Source organism: Pristiophorus japonicus, chromosome 1 (genome assembly GCF_044704955.1).
Source record: "Pristiophorus japonicus isolate sPriJap1 chromosome 1, sPriJap1.hap1, whole genome shotgun sequence".
In the NCBI taxonomy this organism is placed as follows: Eukaryota; Metazoa; Chordata; class Chondrichthyes; family Pristiophoridae; genus Pristiophorus; species Pristiophorus japonicus.
Window position 1 is genome coordinate 61,492,475 of NC_091977.1, and position 19,322 is coordinate 61,511,796.

The window sequence follows — 19,322 nt, forward strand, 5'->3', positions numbered from 1 at the left end:
AGGGCCCACCAGGCCTTGCAACCAATCAGGGTGGGGAGTGATGGAGTGAATTTTGAAAGTTTGATTGATTGACGGCTGTCCTCCAATGAGGAGGTGGCAGTGGATGTGGCGGGGCCAATGGAGGAGGGGGGGGTCCCTTCCTGGCATTGCTGCAGAGCCGAGAGGAGTGCGTGGCGGGGGAGTGGGAGGGTGAGGGACAAGGAGAGGGGGAGGGAAGACATCAGCATTGATTCTATAGATGATGATTTGTCTGTAAATGTTTTGCGTGTCACTGCTAGTACTTCAACAATAATGTATTGGATGCAAAGTGCTTTGGGAAGTCTTGCGGATGTAAAGGGAGTTTCTTTTTCTTTAATTTGTCTAAAAAAAAATAGCTCTTAACTGCAAAAGAAAGATTAGGATTTATATAGCACCTTTCACAACCTCTGGATGTCCCAAAGTACTTTACAGCCAGTGAGTACTGTGTTTGCAGTGTAGTCACTTTTTTTATTCTTGTGTAAGAAATGTGGCAACCAATTTGTGCACAGCAACGTGATAATGACCAGATATCTGTTTTTAGATGTTGGTTGAGGGATAAATATTGGCCAGAGCACTGGGGGGGAAACTCCCAGCTCTTCAAGTAATACCATGGGATCTATTACATCCACCTGAGGGCAGATGGGGTCTCGTTTTAACATCCCATCTCAAAGGCAGCATTTCTGAAAGTGCCATACTCCCTCTGTACTGCACTGTGGATGTCAGCCTAGATTTTGTCTTTGAGGCTCTGGAGCAGAACTTTGAGGCAAGTGTGTTACCTCTGAGCACAGTTGATGCCAAATTGTGTATGGAGTTTATTTTAAAACAAATAGTATTTTATAACTAGACACACCTTTTATTATCCTTTGTATTCTGTATTTGCCTATACCAGTTATCCAAAGAAATGTTATAGGAACTTCTATTTTAAGATTTATGGTGCCAGGAATAATACAGTGCACTGGATCTGTTGCTTGATTTCTGCAGTGGTGCAACACATTCTTTTTTTAAGGTTGGGATTTCAGTTTTCCAAGTAACAAAATAGCTTGACCTTCTGTCAAGTGAGGGTTTGCAAAACTTACTAACCTTACTCACTGCAAGGGTATTTGGGATCATCTATAAACACACTTTTTTTCATTGCTTTTGCAGATTAGCACTCTTTTTTGGGGGGTAGTGCAGAGAATTTTTCTGCATCTAACCTATACTTTACCTCACCTAGGAGAGGTCAGTGTGCTCAAAATAAATGTTTTGTTACTCTAACATTCCTCATCTAGACTAGCATAAAACAATAGCACTTTATTGGAACAAAATAAGGAAACAACTGTTCTCAACATTAAAAGCAGCGATGGTTAGCTTTGATTTGAATTGCCTCTATTCACTTCACCATGGAAATCTATTGCACTGATTTAAAGTGAAGAAGCTATTTTGACTTTTTTCTCTCCAGAAAACCGGCATTATGGAGAAACCAAAATGAATGAACATAGTAGTCGGTCGCATACAATTTTCAGAGTGGTAAGATAAAAGTTGTCGAATTTTTAACCTAAAATAGTGCGTTTTGATTGTGCAAAACAACATGCATTTATATAGCTCTTTTCATGACATTCGGGTGTCCTAAAGCTCTTTAGAGCCAGAAGTACTTTTGAAATGTGGTCGTATTACATAATGTTGGGCATCACAGCAGCCAATTTGCATACAGCAAGGTCCCACAAAAACCAATGAGATAATTGATCAGGTTAATTTTTTTTTGTGATTTTAGAGAGATAGATATTGGCTGGAACACTGGGAAATCTCTTTTTGCTCTTAATCGAATAGTGCTGTAAGATCTTTTTATGGCTACCTGAGAGGGTAGACGTGACCTCTGTTTAATGACAGCATCTCCCAAACTGGTGGACCTCCACAATCTGAAGGGACAAGGGCAGCAAGTGCATGAAAACCCCATCACCTTCAAGTCACACTTGGAGATATATCACTATTCCTTCATTGCTATTGGGTCAAAATCCTAGAACTCACTATGTAACAGCACTGTAGGAGTACCTTCACCACATAGACTCAGTGATTCAAGAAGGTTCACCTCTACTTTCTCGGGCAACTATGGATAGCCAATAAATATTGGCCTTGCCAGCAGTGCCCATCAATGTTTCCGTTAAAATGCACGGGTCTGGAGGTCCCATGTAGACTTTTAAATGGTAAATTCGCATGTGTGGGGCAATTTGAATGGGTCAGACAGCCTATTAAAGGGGCTGTCCACTCAAAAAAAAAAGGGAACATTGACGCCCACATCCCGAGAATGATTTTAAAAAAACATGGTGAACCAATGGCACAGTCACACTAATTTTAGTTCCTCTGCTTATTGTAGACTGACGAGCTGTGCTCTGGCAAGTGCAGTAAACCCCCAATCAGACTTCTGGCCATAGCTGCCAATCATTGACCCTTTTCACAGGTTTCTGATAGAGCTGTCGGTGTGCAACGGTCACCCCACCTTAAAAGAATCCACGCACAGGCATCTTTCACCCTTCAATATGTAATTCAGGACCTAGAATGTCCAGTCCCTCATTGAAACATCTGTGAACTTGTCCCTTTTTTAGTGTGGAAACGGGTCATCCTCGATACGAGGGACTGCCTAATACTATACAATCAAAACCACCAACAGAGGATGCTTAATACTTTGATCTGTCTGATAACTTTAACTTGATTTAAAATCAGGACTAAGTACTTTGATTATCTGTGATTGCTGGTAATTAACATTGTCCAGCCAGCTATCAAAGGCATTATCCAACATAACACCAGTAAGTCTGCAATCATTCAATGCGAGCATATATTAAACTATCATTTTTCTGACTTAAAGCAAGACATTCATTGACCTGTGACTGTTTACATGACATGTTTTTACTGTCCCTTACCCTAGAAACCATAACCAACCCTGTGTGGTAATATGGAATTCAAATCAATAATATCAACTAATTTGTTACATTTTGTTACACTCGTCCTATTGTTGCAGAAGGTTGAAAGAATGTATGCCTGCAGTGGTAAGCTTATCCATGCTGCTTAGCAAGAGTAAAACCATCCTGAACCTATTCGGAAAGGAAATATTTGTTATGCTAGGCAATAGTGCACAATGGTGAACACCATCAAGATCCTATCGTAGGAAGAGAATAGAAACATACTTTGTGCGTTTGTTCAAACTTCTGAAGTGCATCTGTAGTAGTCATTCCTTCATTGAGTTGCAATTTCTGTTCTTTTTGCCACGTTCTCACTATTTTGAAAATATGAGGCAAAAAATGTGCTACAATGAAATATTTTACTTATGAATTGAGAGAGAAGATCTTTCCTATTGACCTTGCAGTATTCCCTATATATGTCTAATGATACATTACAACATTAAAAAGCCATCAGTTTAACAGCAAATCATGGGAAAGTTGCTTTTCATAGTTGAATTTTTCCTGCATCCAGGCTGGACTTTTTTTTCTAATTACCCTTTAGCTGACATTTTTCTGGCAATTGGCTACTGCCCATATCCCACTCCCTATAGCCTCTCTGCTGTATAATTTTTAATTGTGATACTGAAAGTTGTTTTTCAGCTATAAGTAACATTTGGGATAGTATGATCTCGTTCTTTCGTGACTGACCTGAATATCTCTCTTTAAATGTACAACATTCAATGTTCAAGTAACTGCATATTGTACAACAGCATAGTTATAGAATGCAGTTATAGTGATCCATAAATGTCTTGTGAAAGAACTTGGTTTTGATAAACATGATTTATGGCTTTTTATCCTGACCACTAGCCCCGTGGGGAAAATGATTGGCATCTCATGACTGGAGCAAAAAAGCACCCTCTACTTGTTTTTGTTTCAATGAGAAAAGTTTGAATAACTTTAATTAAAATAACGTGTTTATATGAACCAAATAAAGAATGGGAGGTATAGAGGACAGTGGAAGACCTTCATAATTTGCTTCTGACTTGGTGTGGAATATACTTCACAGTTTACCCCATTGTGAATCAATGTACTAAGGTGACATCTTTAAATGATGTAGCAGAGTGGAGTTTAGACATAAATGTGAATGCTCATTTATAAGATTGCTCAATATGCAGTTCTTGGGCATTGAATGTTCACTGACTTGTGAAAAAGGACAGCAGGGCCTGTAAGCAGTGACTGGCTCACTTGTTGCTAAGCCATGCTTGTGTATAAGTACCTTGTATCACACATCATGAATGTGTTGACAAATTAGCATTTTTACTTTAAAGAAGAAATGATTGAAATGAATATTTGCTTGAGATGAGAAAAGCACTCTGATTCAAAAGCACTGTTTGCTGTGGTTTATTACAGTTGCCTGTAATTTCATACACAATTTCATAGATATGTTTGGGGCACTTCTATGGTTCATTGTTTAAAAATACATTTTGAAAGCAATTTCAGTTTTATGGAATCTGATTTAATACATTTCCATTTCAGATTGTGGAAAGCAGGGATAAAAACAATGAAGCTGTTATAGTTGCACATCTGGTGAGTTATATTCCATTTTCCTGAAGTCAATGGAAGATTTTCATCTTGTTCAATTCAATTGATGTTCTGGCTTAAGCAGGAATGACAAATCCCTTTGTCTTCCTGGGCCAAATGGAACCCCTTGGCCACAGCATTAATTTGCATATATGTCATGTGGTTGATTCTAACAGTTGTTGATGTTTGAGTTTGGATTTATTTACTAATGAGCCAGCAACAGTCCAAACTAAACCACAAAATTAAAACTGAACAACCCAGCCAGCAAGGCAAATAAGTGCAAGTATAGCTGAATTGCTTGGGCGCGGAAGGCACAGCTGACCCCAAGAGCTGTCGATATCTTGGGATTGCCATGAAAAAAAAGTCTGGCAAGGGTGGAGTTTCTTGGTCACTGACCCACCAGTTGTGTAGTACAAGATTTCTGAAGGTGTTGGAATTATTCTCGCGTTAACTTCTTTTGATGATTTATTAATTACGCTTTGCGCACTGGGTAAAGAAAAGCACCCAAATATCAAAATCTGCTGTATTGTCTACCATGTAAATTTGTTTATTTTGCCATTAGTGTCATTTGTATTTGTCAATTTATGTGCAAAGAAAGACTCGCTGGGTTATCATTTTAATGCAAATTTTTGAGTTTACCGCTTTGTGAGAATTCCATATTCTAATTGCCACCTATGTTTATTAAAAAAAATTTTTTTAACTTCTCTTTGTGATTATCGCAACTTTGTCACTTTGCTACCATGTTAACTTGCAATGAAAACAATCACTATTTACTACCATCCAAGTTACAACTTAAAATTCTCATGTGGTAGAAGGAAGTCCTAACTTTCTAATGGTAACACTTCATCCCTGGTGGGGAAATTCTATTTCAGTTGACCACTTGTTTTTGGGCGAGCATTACGTTTTCACATGCTTAATTAGGAATGGATAAGCTGTCCTTTAACCAGGGTACGAGATGGTGCAGTGAACTGGATACTAGCTTTTGCCTCTAGTGCATGGGTTAAAAGCCAACTTCAAATGAGGGGGTGAAAATTTCCTATATGGCTGCAGGGGTCTATCAAAACTGGACTTGGGCAGTCAGAAGATGCTTTTACTTTGCTATTTTGCAATCTGTTTTAGAGAACATTTAAAAAAAATCATGTTCCTGACCTTGTGCAATTAAGTGAGTTGTATTTTAAAAAAGCTTTGGGCTCTGGTGGTGGTATGGAGGTCCAGAAAGCAAAAGTGTGCATTGGCTACCTTTTTAACATTACCAAAATAAAAAAAAAACCCTAGTGTTAGAATCATGTTGCTATGTTTTATGGGCTTACAGTCGATGCATTTGGTTGGTTCTTGGAACATGAGCGCAGGAAGTGATAAATGTATTGGATGACAGAGTTCTTTTTCAGCTTGGGGCTGATGCACAGTAGAGGAGGCTTAACTTCTGAACTTGTGCTTCACAGTGACACTGGATTCCTGAAATGGATAGTGTTCTGTTCCCGTGTACTAATATCCTTCACCTTTGTGACAGCAAAACCGCTTTTAATTATTGGACCAGTAATCAAATGAGTTTCATTATACTAGTGAGATGCCAGCTTATCAATGGTTTGAGGTATGGACACGAGGCACATAGGAACAGGAGTAGGCCATTGAATTCCTCGTGCCTGTTCTTCCTTTCAATTGGATATGGCTAATCTGTATCTTGGCTCCATTTACCAACCTTAGTTCCAAATCCCTTAATACCCATACCTAACAAAAATCTGTCAATCTCAGTTTTTGAAATGTTCAATTGCCCTGGCCTCAATGGCTTTTTGGGACAGAGCAGTCCAGATTTCTGCTACCCTTTGTGTAAAGAAGTGCTTCCTGACAATTTTTTGTCTTCTAATACTCCTGTGAAGTGCCTTGGGATGTCTTGTTATGTTAAAGGCGTGATATACAAGTTGTTATCTCCCCTGAATTTCCTAGCTCTAATTTTGAGGTCATGCTTCCTTCTACTGGGACTGCCCCACCAGAGGAAATGGTTTCTCTACCTACCTATCAAATTCTTTAATCAATTAGATCATCCCTTAATCTTCTATACTCAAGGGAATACAAACCTTGTCTGTGCAACCTGTCATCACCCTTTTAGCCTTGGCATTCTAGTGAATCTACATCTAATCCCCTCTAAGGTAAATATATCCTTCCTGAGGTGCAGTGCCCAGAACTGACTCAGTACTTCAGATGTGGTCTAACCAGAGCTCTATACAACCCTCCATTAGCCTTTTCAATTATTTTTTGTACCTATCCACTATTAATTTCTGTACTTGGACCCCTTAATCTCTGCTCCTCCATGGTTCCTAACTTCTCACCATGTAGAAAATAACCCAATCTATCTTTCTTGGGTCCAAACTTCATGAGCCCTTACTTGTTCACATTGAACTCCATCGACCACAGTGTTGCCCACTCACTTAATCTATCAATGTCCCATTGCAATTTTTTTGCTGACTAGTTGAGTACAGATCCCTTGGGGACATCACTAGTCACATGCTGTCAAGTGGGAATACATGCCTATTATCCCTACTCTTATCTCCTACCTCTGAACCAATTCCCCTCCCATGTCAATAAGTTGCCTCCAATTCCAGGCAGTTTCATTTTTGCTAATGCTGTTTTGTGTGGAACCTTATTGAATGCTTTCCTGGGAGTCCATATGAATAACGTCCATAGACATTCACTTATCTACCTCAAAATATTCAACCAGGTTAGTTAGACATGAGTGATCATTTACTAATCCATCTGTCTGATCAGTTCATATTTGTTCAAGTGTTATACATCTGAGAATGAAGTTATTTGGAAAAGGTGGGTGAGGCTGGTTGCATTTCAAAGTTCAGAATCTTTCGAACAAGTAGAATATGTTGTGAATTGTGCACTAATACTCAAACTCCAGTGCCTTGTGGAAACAAAATATTGTCTAAGTTGTTTAGAGTATGACCGTGCATTGAAAGATGTCGGATGTTTTTTGTAAAATGGTACATCATTTTTGAAAGTTGTATGTTTGTACCACAGGCAAGAGATTGTTCCGAGCCAGAGATGAATCCTTGGCGGATTCTTCTGCAAGTTTCTTACTATGCCTTCCTTGCATCTTGTGTTTTTTTTGTTATCCCAGTGATTACCTAGATGAGAGTGGGAGAGTATTATAGTAAACAGATTTTTTAGCCTCTCCTTTAATTGGAACATTAGTTGTGCTCATAGGATGAAATGGGCAAGACAAATGGCAGATGAAATTTAACGCAGACAAGTGTGAAGTGATTCATTTCTGTTATAAGAATGAGGAGATGCAATATAAATTAAATGGTACAATTTTAACGGGTGTGCACAGGAACAGGGAGACCAAGGGTTGCACGTGCACAAGTCTTTGAAGATAGCAGGACAAGTTGAGAAGGCTGTTTAAAAAGCATACAGAATCCTTTGCTTTATAAATAGAAGCATAGAGTATAAAAGCAAAGAAGTTACACAACATTTATAAAACACTGGTTAGGCCCCAGCTGGAATATTGTGGCCAATTCTTAAAGGGAATTGGATAAATACTTGGAAGTGGAAAATTTACAGGGCTGTAGGGGAACGAGCGAGGGAGTGGGACTAATTGCATAAGTCTACCAAAGAGCTGGCACAGGCACAATGGACCAAATAGCCCCCTTCTGTATCATTCTATGATATTACATAGTCTACAGCACAGAACAAGCCATTCAGCCCAACTTGTCTATCGGCATTTATGCTCCACACGAGCCACCTCCCACCTCTCTTTATCCAACCCTATCTGAATATCTTTCCCCTACTTTCTCCCTCGCTTCTTGCTTCCCCTTAAATGCATTTCTAGGTTTTTTTTTCAGCAAAATGAAAACAATTTTTAGTAACAGCAAGGGTCTGTGTGACCTAACAACTTAATTACTTTTCACTTGATCTTGCCTTCTCACCATATTCCTCAATCTCTCTCTCTTCAGAAGCAGTTGCTTCTTGAACCCATTATACCACTAGCCGTTTGTGTTAAACAAAATTCCACCTAACTCCTCACTATAGGCCAAACTTTTATTTTAAATCTATGAACTATTAGTCTGGCCCTTCAGTTAGAGTTGAATATACTTCATATTTTTATATGGACATTAGAGAGTTTATTATACTTATTAAATGTAATGGCAACTCAAGTCTGAAAGGGAACCCAAATTTCATTGTTGATTTTGGGAGTGGTCTTCGCCCCTGTGCAGACACAATTAAGATTATTGGTGTTCTCCTCTATTGTGAAAACGTGAGCCTAATTTGTTTGGCAAATGATGATTCATGGGCTGTTTGCATGTTCTATTCTGGTGCAAGTTGATTGAGGGGCCATTTGACCAGAGTGACCAGTAGGTGGACTTACTTCAAATGTGGTCTTTCGTCCAAACTTTATTTTGGGTTTGCTGCTAAGAAACTAATTGTCAATGCAGAAATTGTGTCTCTTGAATGTTATGTAGGCAGGTTCTGTATTTTAACCAAAGCACACTGTCAAGTGATGGGTGATTGAAAGGCAAACACAAGACCTGGATAGTATCCTTGCACTTATCCTTTTTAATACAGATCACCTAGGTAGAGGAAATGAGAAGACTTGGATTTTGTTGACAACTGGTCTACTGAAGTTGGTAGAAACTGTAGACTTTTTTTTTCTTTTTGTGGGGAGGGATATTTTGCAATTTGGTTAGAGGATGTTGAATGTGTGAATATCTGTACCTGATTTTGAATATGGGAAATAACTTTTCCCAAAGTGATCAATTATGGGTGAATAAGAAATTTATTTTCTCCAATCTTTTTTCCATTGTACACAGCCCATATGCTGGAACTAAGAATTATACAGTACTTTTTCTTTTGCAGAATTTGGTTGATCTGGCAGGCAGTGAACGAACCAGCCAAACAGGAGCAGAAGGTAAGTTTTAAAATGTTTTGCTGAAGAATTTACTTTACTGTCCTGCAGGTTCCTCTCATTGTCTAATGTCTTAAAATTCTTAATTGATTTTATGTCTTTGTTTTAGCCTCCAATATTGCTATGCAAATCCTATTTGTATGCAATCACTGTTCTCTGGGCAGAGCAGTCTGCCAAATCACTGACAGTTTAAGATTATTTGTAAACTATATTGCAATTGAAACTGTATAATAAACCTCTGTATACAACACAAAGTATTCAGATCTCCATGGCTGGTGTTCAGCGTTAAGACATGAATGCATGATGTCCATGCAGTGCCTTGCCAGTCTCTGCCTGGGCAACCCAGAGACCAATTGTGGAAAGGAAACTCCAGGCTTCGTTTGAAATTATGAAGCTGTTTTTAATGCTCACCAAGTCCTGTAATGTGGTCCCTTTCTCTTGCACTCAGCAGCTTTTGAGCTTTCCGGTAGCATTTCATTCTGAGCCCTTGCTCAGGTCTATCCCCTCCTTATTTTTCTGCCCAGCAGCTCCTTGGTCTTGTCTCAAGCTCAGGATGTAGGAGTCTTCTACCAGATATAATCAACCCAACACACTGCTGGGTTCTGCAATTCATGCAGTGACTTTCAGAAAACTAACCTTAAATATTGGCCAAGTTTTCACTCTAAACTCTGTCACTGACACAAATCATTAAGACTGTATGATTACCAAAACATAATTACAGTAATTCAAGTGGCAACATAGTGCTTTTAAACATTTATAACTTCAAAAATGGTCTAGAAAATTAACATTTATTTTATATAATTAATTTTGCATACTGGAATTGTGTAATCTCCAAAAAAGGAAAAACAGCAACGTGACTATATGGGCCTAAAAATGTTGAATGTGATTCATAAACTGTCTCAAAGTTGAAGCACTGCTGATGATGAATGTGTGTGTGTGTGTGAAGCAGACCGTGTAAGAAGATGCAGAGATAAAGAGAACATAGAATTCGAGACGGTGTGAAATTTGCAGAGACCATTACAAGAAGAGATGTATTAATTTTTTTAAAGTCCAAGCAATGTCAACAGGAGATACTGATAAAGGTGGATCAATCAATTTCCACCTTTATCAGTATCTCCTGTTGATCATTACTCCCAGGCATTGCTTGGCATCAATTGCTAGCCCCCGCTATGGGCTGTAAGTGTGTCTGTCTACAATTGAATCAACGTTTCTGGATTCTTGCCAGTTTAAAAACCAATCACCCTGGCCTTGTTCTAGTGAGGAGTATTTAAAAAAAAAACTGAATATTTCAGTAACTGCTTCTGTACTGCTTAGCATCTTAAATCTGATGGCATTTTATTTTTGCTTCAAACGATCGACCCTACTTCAGTGAAGGGGATACTGATTGTTTTTTTTATTTTTCTACAATTTAGGTGTCCGCCTAAAAGAGGGATGCAATATCAACCGTAGTTTGTTTGTACTTGGGCAAGTTATTAAGAAGCTCAGTGATGGACAAGCTGGGTAGGAAACTGTTTTGCTGTTCAGAATTTCTGACTATAATTGAGTATCCAGTTTTGTTTTTTTATTATAACTTGACACAATTAAAATCTATGTAATTCACAACACATTTTGTATGTTAGGAGTTTTTTTTTGCCTGCTTGGTCTAATTTTTCTTTTTCCTATTTTGTAGTGGTTTTTTAAATTATAGGGACAGTAAACTGACTCGGATTCTGCAGAACTCGCTGGGAGGGAATGCAAAGACGCTCATCATTTGCACAATTACTCCAGTTGTTTTTGAGGAAACTCTCAGTACTCTTCAGGTAAGACAATCTCGCCTTTCTCCAGCCCCTTCAAATAAAACTCCCCTGTATATAAGTTTCCTGTATTGGTGCAGGCTGATACTTTGAGCTCATGGAGCCTATTTTTTGCAATGAAAAAGCACTTTGTACAATAGTATGACAATACTTGCAGACACACACTTCCCAAGCTGCAAAGACTTGTTTTTCAGCCCCACCCTGAAATTTCCAAATGTTAAGTTTCCTTATTAAATTAGGAAACTAGGACCAACTGAATGCAATTCTAGTGACTTGTGATGAAATGAGCCATATTGATAAAAGCCTGAATGTTACTCATGCCCCAGTTCATGTCTGTTTTGTTCTTATTGCTTTAGCTCTAATGTGTCTTATTACTCGAACATGTTCCTGCTACCAACTTTCCATAAAATGACTGGAAATTCTGATGTCATTAAGCTCTTGGTAATCTGGTGCCATTTGCCACACGATAACTGTGCATTACCTCTTGCATGCAATGGATTGAACAGAAAAGTTTTGTGCATATCCATTTAATATACAATGGGGTTTCTGTATGGGGAAGACTTTGTGGCACAAGGAGGTTTAAGCCTCTTGCTTGCAAGTGAGTCCTCTTTGTCATTCACTGGTTACATTGCTACACTTGCCAATAAAGTTTGATGTGACACGAACTGGGCAACAGTCTGCAAACAGTCACTGCATAAGTAATATTGTGTCATGTGTAAGAACAGGGTTTTATACACGAACAATGGAGGCAGGGCTGATATTGTACGAAGGAAGTATTTTCACCGAATAGAAAATGCCTTCGCAATTAAGAGGCATTCCTTGATGCTGCCTATCAGAGTAGTTAAACTGACTGGGTACATGAAACCAAACATTAAAAATAAGCTGCAGCTGCCGTTTTCCAGTTCACTTTACAGCTCATGTACGCTAACATTCTGCTACCTGATGGTATTAGTTATTTATCAAGGAAAAGTGGTTACAAAATGAGTAAGTTCTATTACGAGGTAGTAACGCTGCCTAAATTGTACTTCCTCTCCTTCCTCTTACTTCCTGGCATCTCGGGAGACTATCGAATGGATAGCCAAACTAGACATCCAATTGTAAGCTTTTCCCGTCATATGAAATAACCGTTCTCCAAGTTTCTGTCTCTGATGCCACTTTCCACACCTGAGCTTTTGAAATGTCGTCTTTTGTTCTCCGTTGAAGATTCCCCTATACTATGGTAGACAAACTTGACCATATCTGTTCCATTTCCCATGCCCTCGCTTTCCTCTTCCTGCCTTCCCCCGCTCCCCCACAAATTGATGGGAGTCCTCTTTTTTTTTTAAACCCCCACCCCCCTTCCCATTTGTCAGTTCAGCTCGTACCATTTCTGCCATCTCCAATGTGACCCTGCCACCAATTGCTTCATACCCTTCCCTCTCTAATTTTGAAGGGGACCATTCTCTCCCTGGCAACCTGCTTCACTCTTGCGCCACCCACCACCTACTGTCCTCCCTGGCACCCTTTCTGTGCAAATGCAGGAGATGCAACACTTGTTTGTTCATCACCTCCCACATCTTCTGTCTCCCCCAAACACACCTTGCATGTGAGGCAAGCAGAAGGAGCATATGGCAAACCAGACTCCCCGCCCACCCTTTTCTTCAACCACTGTCTGTCCCACCTGTGACAGACTGTGGTTCTCGTATTGGACTGTGCCGCCACCTAAGAACTCGTGCTAAGAGTGGAAGAAAGTCTTCCTTGATTCTGAGGGACTGCCTATGATGTGAGGCAACTTGCTATATTGTATTCACTGATTATGTGTGGTGGTCTCTACGTTGTGGAATCAAATGAAGATGAGGATTTCCCTTTTGCTTGCCACTTCAATTTTGCATCCACTCTCATTCTGGCCTCCATCTGGTTTTGTACATTGTTCCACTGATGTTCAATGCAAACTTGAGGAATGCCACCGTATCTAAGTGTTTTCAGACATTAACTTTAGCTCCCACTACAGCGAGACAGACTGGTGCTTTGTGAAGAGCGTGTTAGCATTTCTGGGTTGTGTGGGGAGGAAGACAAGTTAGTGCTTGAAATTGGGGCTCTGGGTCAGAATATCAGGCTGGTGGGGCAGTATGCACCTTTGGTACTGTATTGTCCTTGTTTTTTTTTAGGTTTCTGGTTTTAGCTACTTTGCAGCTTTTTCTGTTTTCATTTTCAGACCTGCTCTACCTCACTGCCTCAGCTATTCATATCTTTTCTGTGAGGTACATATTTGTGGGTGGGTGCAGAAAGAAAAATGTGAAGTTTGCATGCTGCTAACTGAATCCAGTGGATTTTTATTACATTGAAAGTAATGGAAGGAAAATCCAGTGGGTTCTGCAGGGGTGTGTGACCTCCTTGTCAGATTTTCCTTTCTACCCTCTGCCCCAGCAGTGCTTAATGCCCTGGTGGTAAAAACGAGAATCATCTCCTCTGTATCTCACTGTTTCTAATTTCATTGCTTTTCAATTTTTGTAGCATCACTTCAGCCATGTAACTACAGTATCTCTTCTTTTCCTTTTAAACACTTTACAGGTTACGCTACATCCTTTGTGTGTATGTTCCCTTTTCTCCCTACAATTTGTGCTCCTTTTAAAATGTTGTTCATCATCAATATTTATTTTCTAGTTCTTACGGTTCGCAGCTGAAATATTAGCTTGTCAGTTCTCTTCACAGTTGCTGACTGGCCTCTGTTTTTTTTTAAATATGGGTGGGAGCAAAGTGGCATGGGGTGGGGGCATAGAGCTTGATTTGCTTAGCCTTGCAAAATATCTGTAAAGCATTGGAAAAGAGAAAATTGTATGCAGTGACCTTTTGGTTTCCATATTTACAAAAGGATATACTTGCTTTGGAGGCAGTTCAGAGAAGTTCACGAGGTTGATTCCGGGGGTGAGGGAGTTGACTTGTGAGGAAAGGTTGAGTAGGTTGGGCCTTTACTCATTGGAATTCAGAAGATTGAGAGGTGATCTTATCGAAACGTACAAGATTGAGGGGGCTTGACAAGGTGGATGCAGAGAGAATGTTTCCACTGATGGGGACTAGAACTAGGGGGCATCGTCTGAGAATAAAGGGCCACTCATTTAAAACTGAGATGAGAAATTTATTTTCTCAGTGTTGTAAATTTGTGGAATTTGCTGCCTCAGAGCTGTGGAAGCCAGGACATTGAATAAATTTAAGACACAGTTTCTTAACAAAAAAAGGGTTATGGGGAGCGGGCAGGAAAGTGGATCCGAGTCCATGATCGGATCAGCCAAGATTGTATTAAATGGCGGAGCAGGCTCGAGGGGCCGTAGGGGCCTACTCCTCCTATTTCTTATGTTCTTATTATGACCTCTGCTTCTGCAAAATTGCTAGAACTGGATGTATGTACTTGCAGTTTAAATTAACTGTTTGCAATTTCTAAACATATGATAAAAGCTATTTAAATAGTTACTATGCACAACTAAATATAGTTAATTGGGGTTTTCTTGTGGAATTGAGCTCTCATTTATGCCCAATAAATACAATGACTTGATTTATATTGATTGGTGAGAGAATGTTTTCTCAAAAGGTTTCCCCTTTAACATATACTAACCAAGTTCAAGTGTGGAACATTTTTCTTATTAGTTTGCAAGCACTGCCAAATTCATGAAGAATACACCTCATGTGAATGAAGTGTTGGAGGACCAAGCTATGTTGAAGCGATGTCGCAAAGAAATAATGGATTTGAAAAGCCGCGCGGAAGAAGTAAGTTAATGGTACATGAGATGTATAATTCTAAATGATCGTGTTTTTCCCAACTTGCCTCCTATGAAGCAAAAACGATCTATTTGATCTGCAAAAGGGGATTCTATTGATAGTGAAGTTGGTCATAGAACAGAAGAAAAGCTGGCCCCGGGGGGAGGGGGGGGCGGGAGGGCACACGACGACATTTTATCCGTAAATAGTCATCCCCAGCACATTAGCTACCATTATTGCATCTAAACAAATTTTGAGTAACATTTCAATAACCTTGCTTGATTGACGTGTCAGCCATGGCACAGTGGCAGTACTCTTGATTGAGTCAGAAGATTCAAGCCCCATTCCTGAGAGTTCACGTAATCAAGGCTGATACTTTGGTGCACCACTGAGGGAGATGTCATCTTTCAGATGAAAATTCAAGCCAAGGCTCCATCTGGCCTCTCAGCTGGAAGTAAAAGATCTCCGCAATATTGAAGAGCAAGATGTTCATCTGGTATCCTGGCCAATATTTATCCCTCAATGAACATTGCTTTTAAAAAAAAAAAGCATTATTTGGCCATTTATTTCATTTTTGTGGCCACTTGCTGTGTGCAAATTGGCTGCTGCAATCCATACATTACAACAGTGACTACAATTAGTTTCTCTTGGCAGCAAACCCAAAACAAAGTCTGGACTAAAGATCATATTTGAAGCAAGTCCACCTACTGGTCACTCGCTCACTGGCACCCCCCTCGCACTCTCTCACGCCCGCCGCCCCTCTCTTTCTCTCTCTTTTCCCCCCCCCCCCCCCCCCCTTTGCGTCCGGCCCTCTGTCGCTGCCCCGCCCAACCCTCCATCCCCTCCCCTCCGCCGCGCCCGGTTTCCCTCCTTGCGAGCCCTCCCTCCACCCCCGGTCTTCCCCGCCCTCAGTCTCTCATGCACCCCACCCCCCAGGATCTCGCTCGCGCGCTCTCCAGCCTAACAGCCTCAAAATTGCAGGTAGTGTCTGCCAGTGAGACATCTGCAGTTTGTGGCAATTTTCTATATTTTTAAGGTTATTTTGTCTGGAGTGACTTGTTGAAATTATCAAGAGGTCAAACATTCAATTTAATGGGCGATTTGGTAGTTTTAGTCAGTGTTTGCATGACACGAGTTATAAAGGTGGCCTGTTTGCCTTCTGGAGAAGCTACACTGACTGATAAGGCCAGTGTTTTGGATAAGCCTGGAGGTAGCGGCTCAATCCAAAGAAAGTTGCTATTGGCTTGGTATTGATGCATGCTTAAAGGATCATCTTGGCGATACCATGTTTCGGGTATAAAAAGTACTCCTTCATCTGGCCTTTAGTAAGAAATCATTCCCTAAAGCTTATTGATGGAAAGTCGAATCTTCTACTTGGCCTACTTGATATTGTGGTTATTTTTTTGTGACCATGGTAGACACACACAAAAGATGGCATCCTGCCAAGTGTGTGCATCGATACTGGATAGAAACAGCGAATGTACTAAGTTGTAATATAACTTTTTTTGTTTCGCAGCTCACTTCAGAGACTCGTGTTCATGCAATGGAGAAAGCTCAACTGTTGTCAGAAAAGCAAAGCCTTCAACTGGAGTACGAGCAGAAAATAAAGAACTTGACGAGAATGCTCGTCAGAGTTTCACCTGATGAGGACCAACAAGAATTTAGGGTAAGCAGAATATCTTTTACAAACCAACTGTCTTGCATTTAATACTGCTTTATTTAAATGATACATATCTGTGCATTAAATACAAGAAGACCATTTAAAAGACAATTATTTTGCGTATTGGGAGAGTTGACGTTTCTGCTTTTGTTGCGTTCTGTTTACAGCCTGAGCACTGAGCACTACTTACAGCCTGAGATATAATAAGTTAGGTGAGGAGATTTAAAGGCATTATTATATGGCGAAGGATGTAATGAACCGTTAAACAAAATGCATACTCCATGTCTACCTGTTCAAGCCCAGAGATGCCCTTGTTGTTGTGTACTAGTCAACATAAGTTTGATTGTTGCAAGTAGCAATAGAGAAGGGAGTTGTTCTAATTCCTGGTAACTTGACTGTTGCAGTGAATCTCTACCTCACACAACTCAAAATAAAGGGTTATTGGATAGATTTTGACTGGGGAGCAATTTTAAGATTTTCAATCTGCTTTAACTATAAATAGTGCAAGGTGCCAGGCTCTACTACAGTATGCTTTTTGTGACAATTTCGTCTTAATTAATCCAGTAAATACGAATTAGTAGGGGCTCAGTGCAAGAGAGTAAGAACAAATCCTAACCACTCGTTGCGTTTTTAAAAAAAAAAAGTTTTTCCTCATGTCGCCTCTAGTTCTTTTGCCAATCACCTTACTTTTTGGCCACTCATTATCGACCCTTCCGCCTTTGGAAACAGTATCTCTTTCTTTACACTATTTAAATCCTTCATTATTTTAAACACCTCCAGTATTTCTTTTGTCCAATTAAAACTGTTGAATTTTTAACTGAATGTAGTTGTTGGTTCTTCCAAGTGAAGACATTGTATTTCAGCTATTTCTTATAAGAACATAAGGAATAGGAACAAGGGTGTAGGCCACCTGGCCCCTCGAGCCTGTTCTGCCATTTAATAAGATGCTGCTGAAATTTTTTTAATAGCCCAGAATTTGCTCGAGTGGGACTTCTTATGCCGTTAGGCTTTTTCCCTTGCCCTTCAACGTGAAATATTTTTGTACTTCAATTTGCTGGAAGTGCGAGCTGATCACCAAGATCCCAGTTGCCTTGGTTAACGACAGGACCAACAATTTTATTTTGACCAATGACATTTAAGGATTAAGAAAGAAACAGAGGAATGATGGTGAAGAAAATGGGTGCTTTAGTCAAATCAAGTACAGGATGAGAAATAAAGAGACATGCAAAGTAAGAAAAAAGAATACATTTTAAAAATCTCTGACAATTTACTACCTGTAGGAATGAGACTCCACAGTTTCAATTATTTCCCTTTCTGGGCCCGAGAGGTTGAATATCATTGCAGGAAATCAATCCCGTCATTAGAAAGGTACTTGCACTGTTGAGTACCAGCCCTAACTTACTGCGGCGAGTTTAATTAGCAATTAATATACAAATGCACCAATTTCTTAACTCATGGGGAGGGTGAGTTGCTGTTTGAAATGGCGCGAATCATCCAGCAACTTGTGCGATTTGCTGCTCACGTGGCGAGGAAAGAATACCCCAAGTTGCTGGACAATTCACACATTAACAGTGTGCGCATAAAATGTGCTGTTAATTTTGGCAGCAAATTCTGGCCCATTTACAAAAAACTCGTAAATAAATCTATTTAAAAATTCTCAACTATAGACAGAAGGTGTTGCAATGTGCAGAAAAGATAACTGAAGTGAGTATAATAAAATGGCGGAGGGTGATTTGATCCTGGATCTTCAGATCTAATTGAGCAGAGGTAGTGGACTGGGTGGATGTAATGTTCCTCACAGAAAAAGCAGATTTATTGATCAGCTGTGGGATAAAGGACACACTACATGTTGAAACTTCACCATCCAACTGAATCTGAAGGGGTAGCCAAGTAAGGCTGCTGGATTCAAGGCAGGAAGCACTTGGATGAAGCCAGGGGCCAAGAAGGATATCTTTGGTTTTGCTGACTTAACTGAAGAATTTTGACTGGTCCAGAAGTTGATGCTAGATAGTGAATTGGAAAATATAGCAACAGACTTGGAAATAGTGGTGATGGCAGAGGAGCGGAGGTGGATTTGCACAACTTGTTTTCTGCTTGCAGATGGCTCGGACGCAGTGTGTGTAAATGATGAACATCAGGGGAAGAAGGATGGAGCCATTAGTCACAATTATACCTGAGTGTTACAGTAGAAGTAGATAGTTGAGAATGAAGTGAACAAGTGTTGCAGAGAGGTTGAGGAGGTGCAATGAGCCTGAGTCACAGCTGCGCATGATTTTGGTGATTTTGTTGAGGGTGGTCTTGGCGCTATATGTGGAGAAGGAACTGAGTTGGGAGTTGAAGTGAGCATAAAATAGTTGGGTAGTAACAACAAGCATTTAAGGATCTTTTGAGAGAATGGGCAAGTTGGAGATGGAGCCGTTGTTGCAAGTGGGTTTTTGTAAAGGTTCAGCAATTAACAAATAACAGATTTACTGGTCTAATATTTTTGGTGGTGTTGGTTGAGGGATGAATGTTGGCCAAGACAACACCCCTGCTGTTCTCCAAATAATACCATGGGATTGTTTAAGCCCACCTGAGAGGGCAGACGAGGTTTCGGTTTAAGGTCTCATCGAAAAGACAGTACCTCCAACAATGCAGCACTACTCAGTACTACACTGAAGTGTCAACTTAGATTATGTGCTCAAACCCTAGAGTGGGCCTTGAACACACAACCTTCTGGC

General features: G+C 40.0%; 1 protein-coding gene across 1 annotated transcript in view; it reads left to right on the forward strand.

Moving 5' to 3' along the window:
- Positions 1-19,322, forward strand: part of cenpe (centromere protein E) — a 210,191-nt gene that overhangs the window by 38,746 nt on the left and 152,123 nt on the right. Inside the window, exons 7-13 of the mRNA XM_070880180.1 lie at positions 1,457-1,524; positions 4,467-4,517; positions 9,369-9,420; positions 10,830-10,917; positions 11,087-11,216; positions 14,832-14,951; positions 16,459-16,608. Coding sequence (XP_070736281.1) covers positions 1,457-1,524; positions 4,467-4,517; positions 9,369-9,420; positions 10,830-10,917; positions 11,087-11,216; positions 14,832-14,951; positions 16,459-16,608 — 659 coding nt within the window. The remainder of the gene's footprint in view (positions 1-1,456; positions 1,525-4,466; positions 4,518-9,368; positions 9,421-10,829; positions 10,918-11,086; positions 11,217-14,831; positions 14,952-16,458; positions 16,609-19,322) is intronic.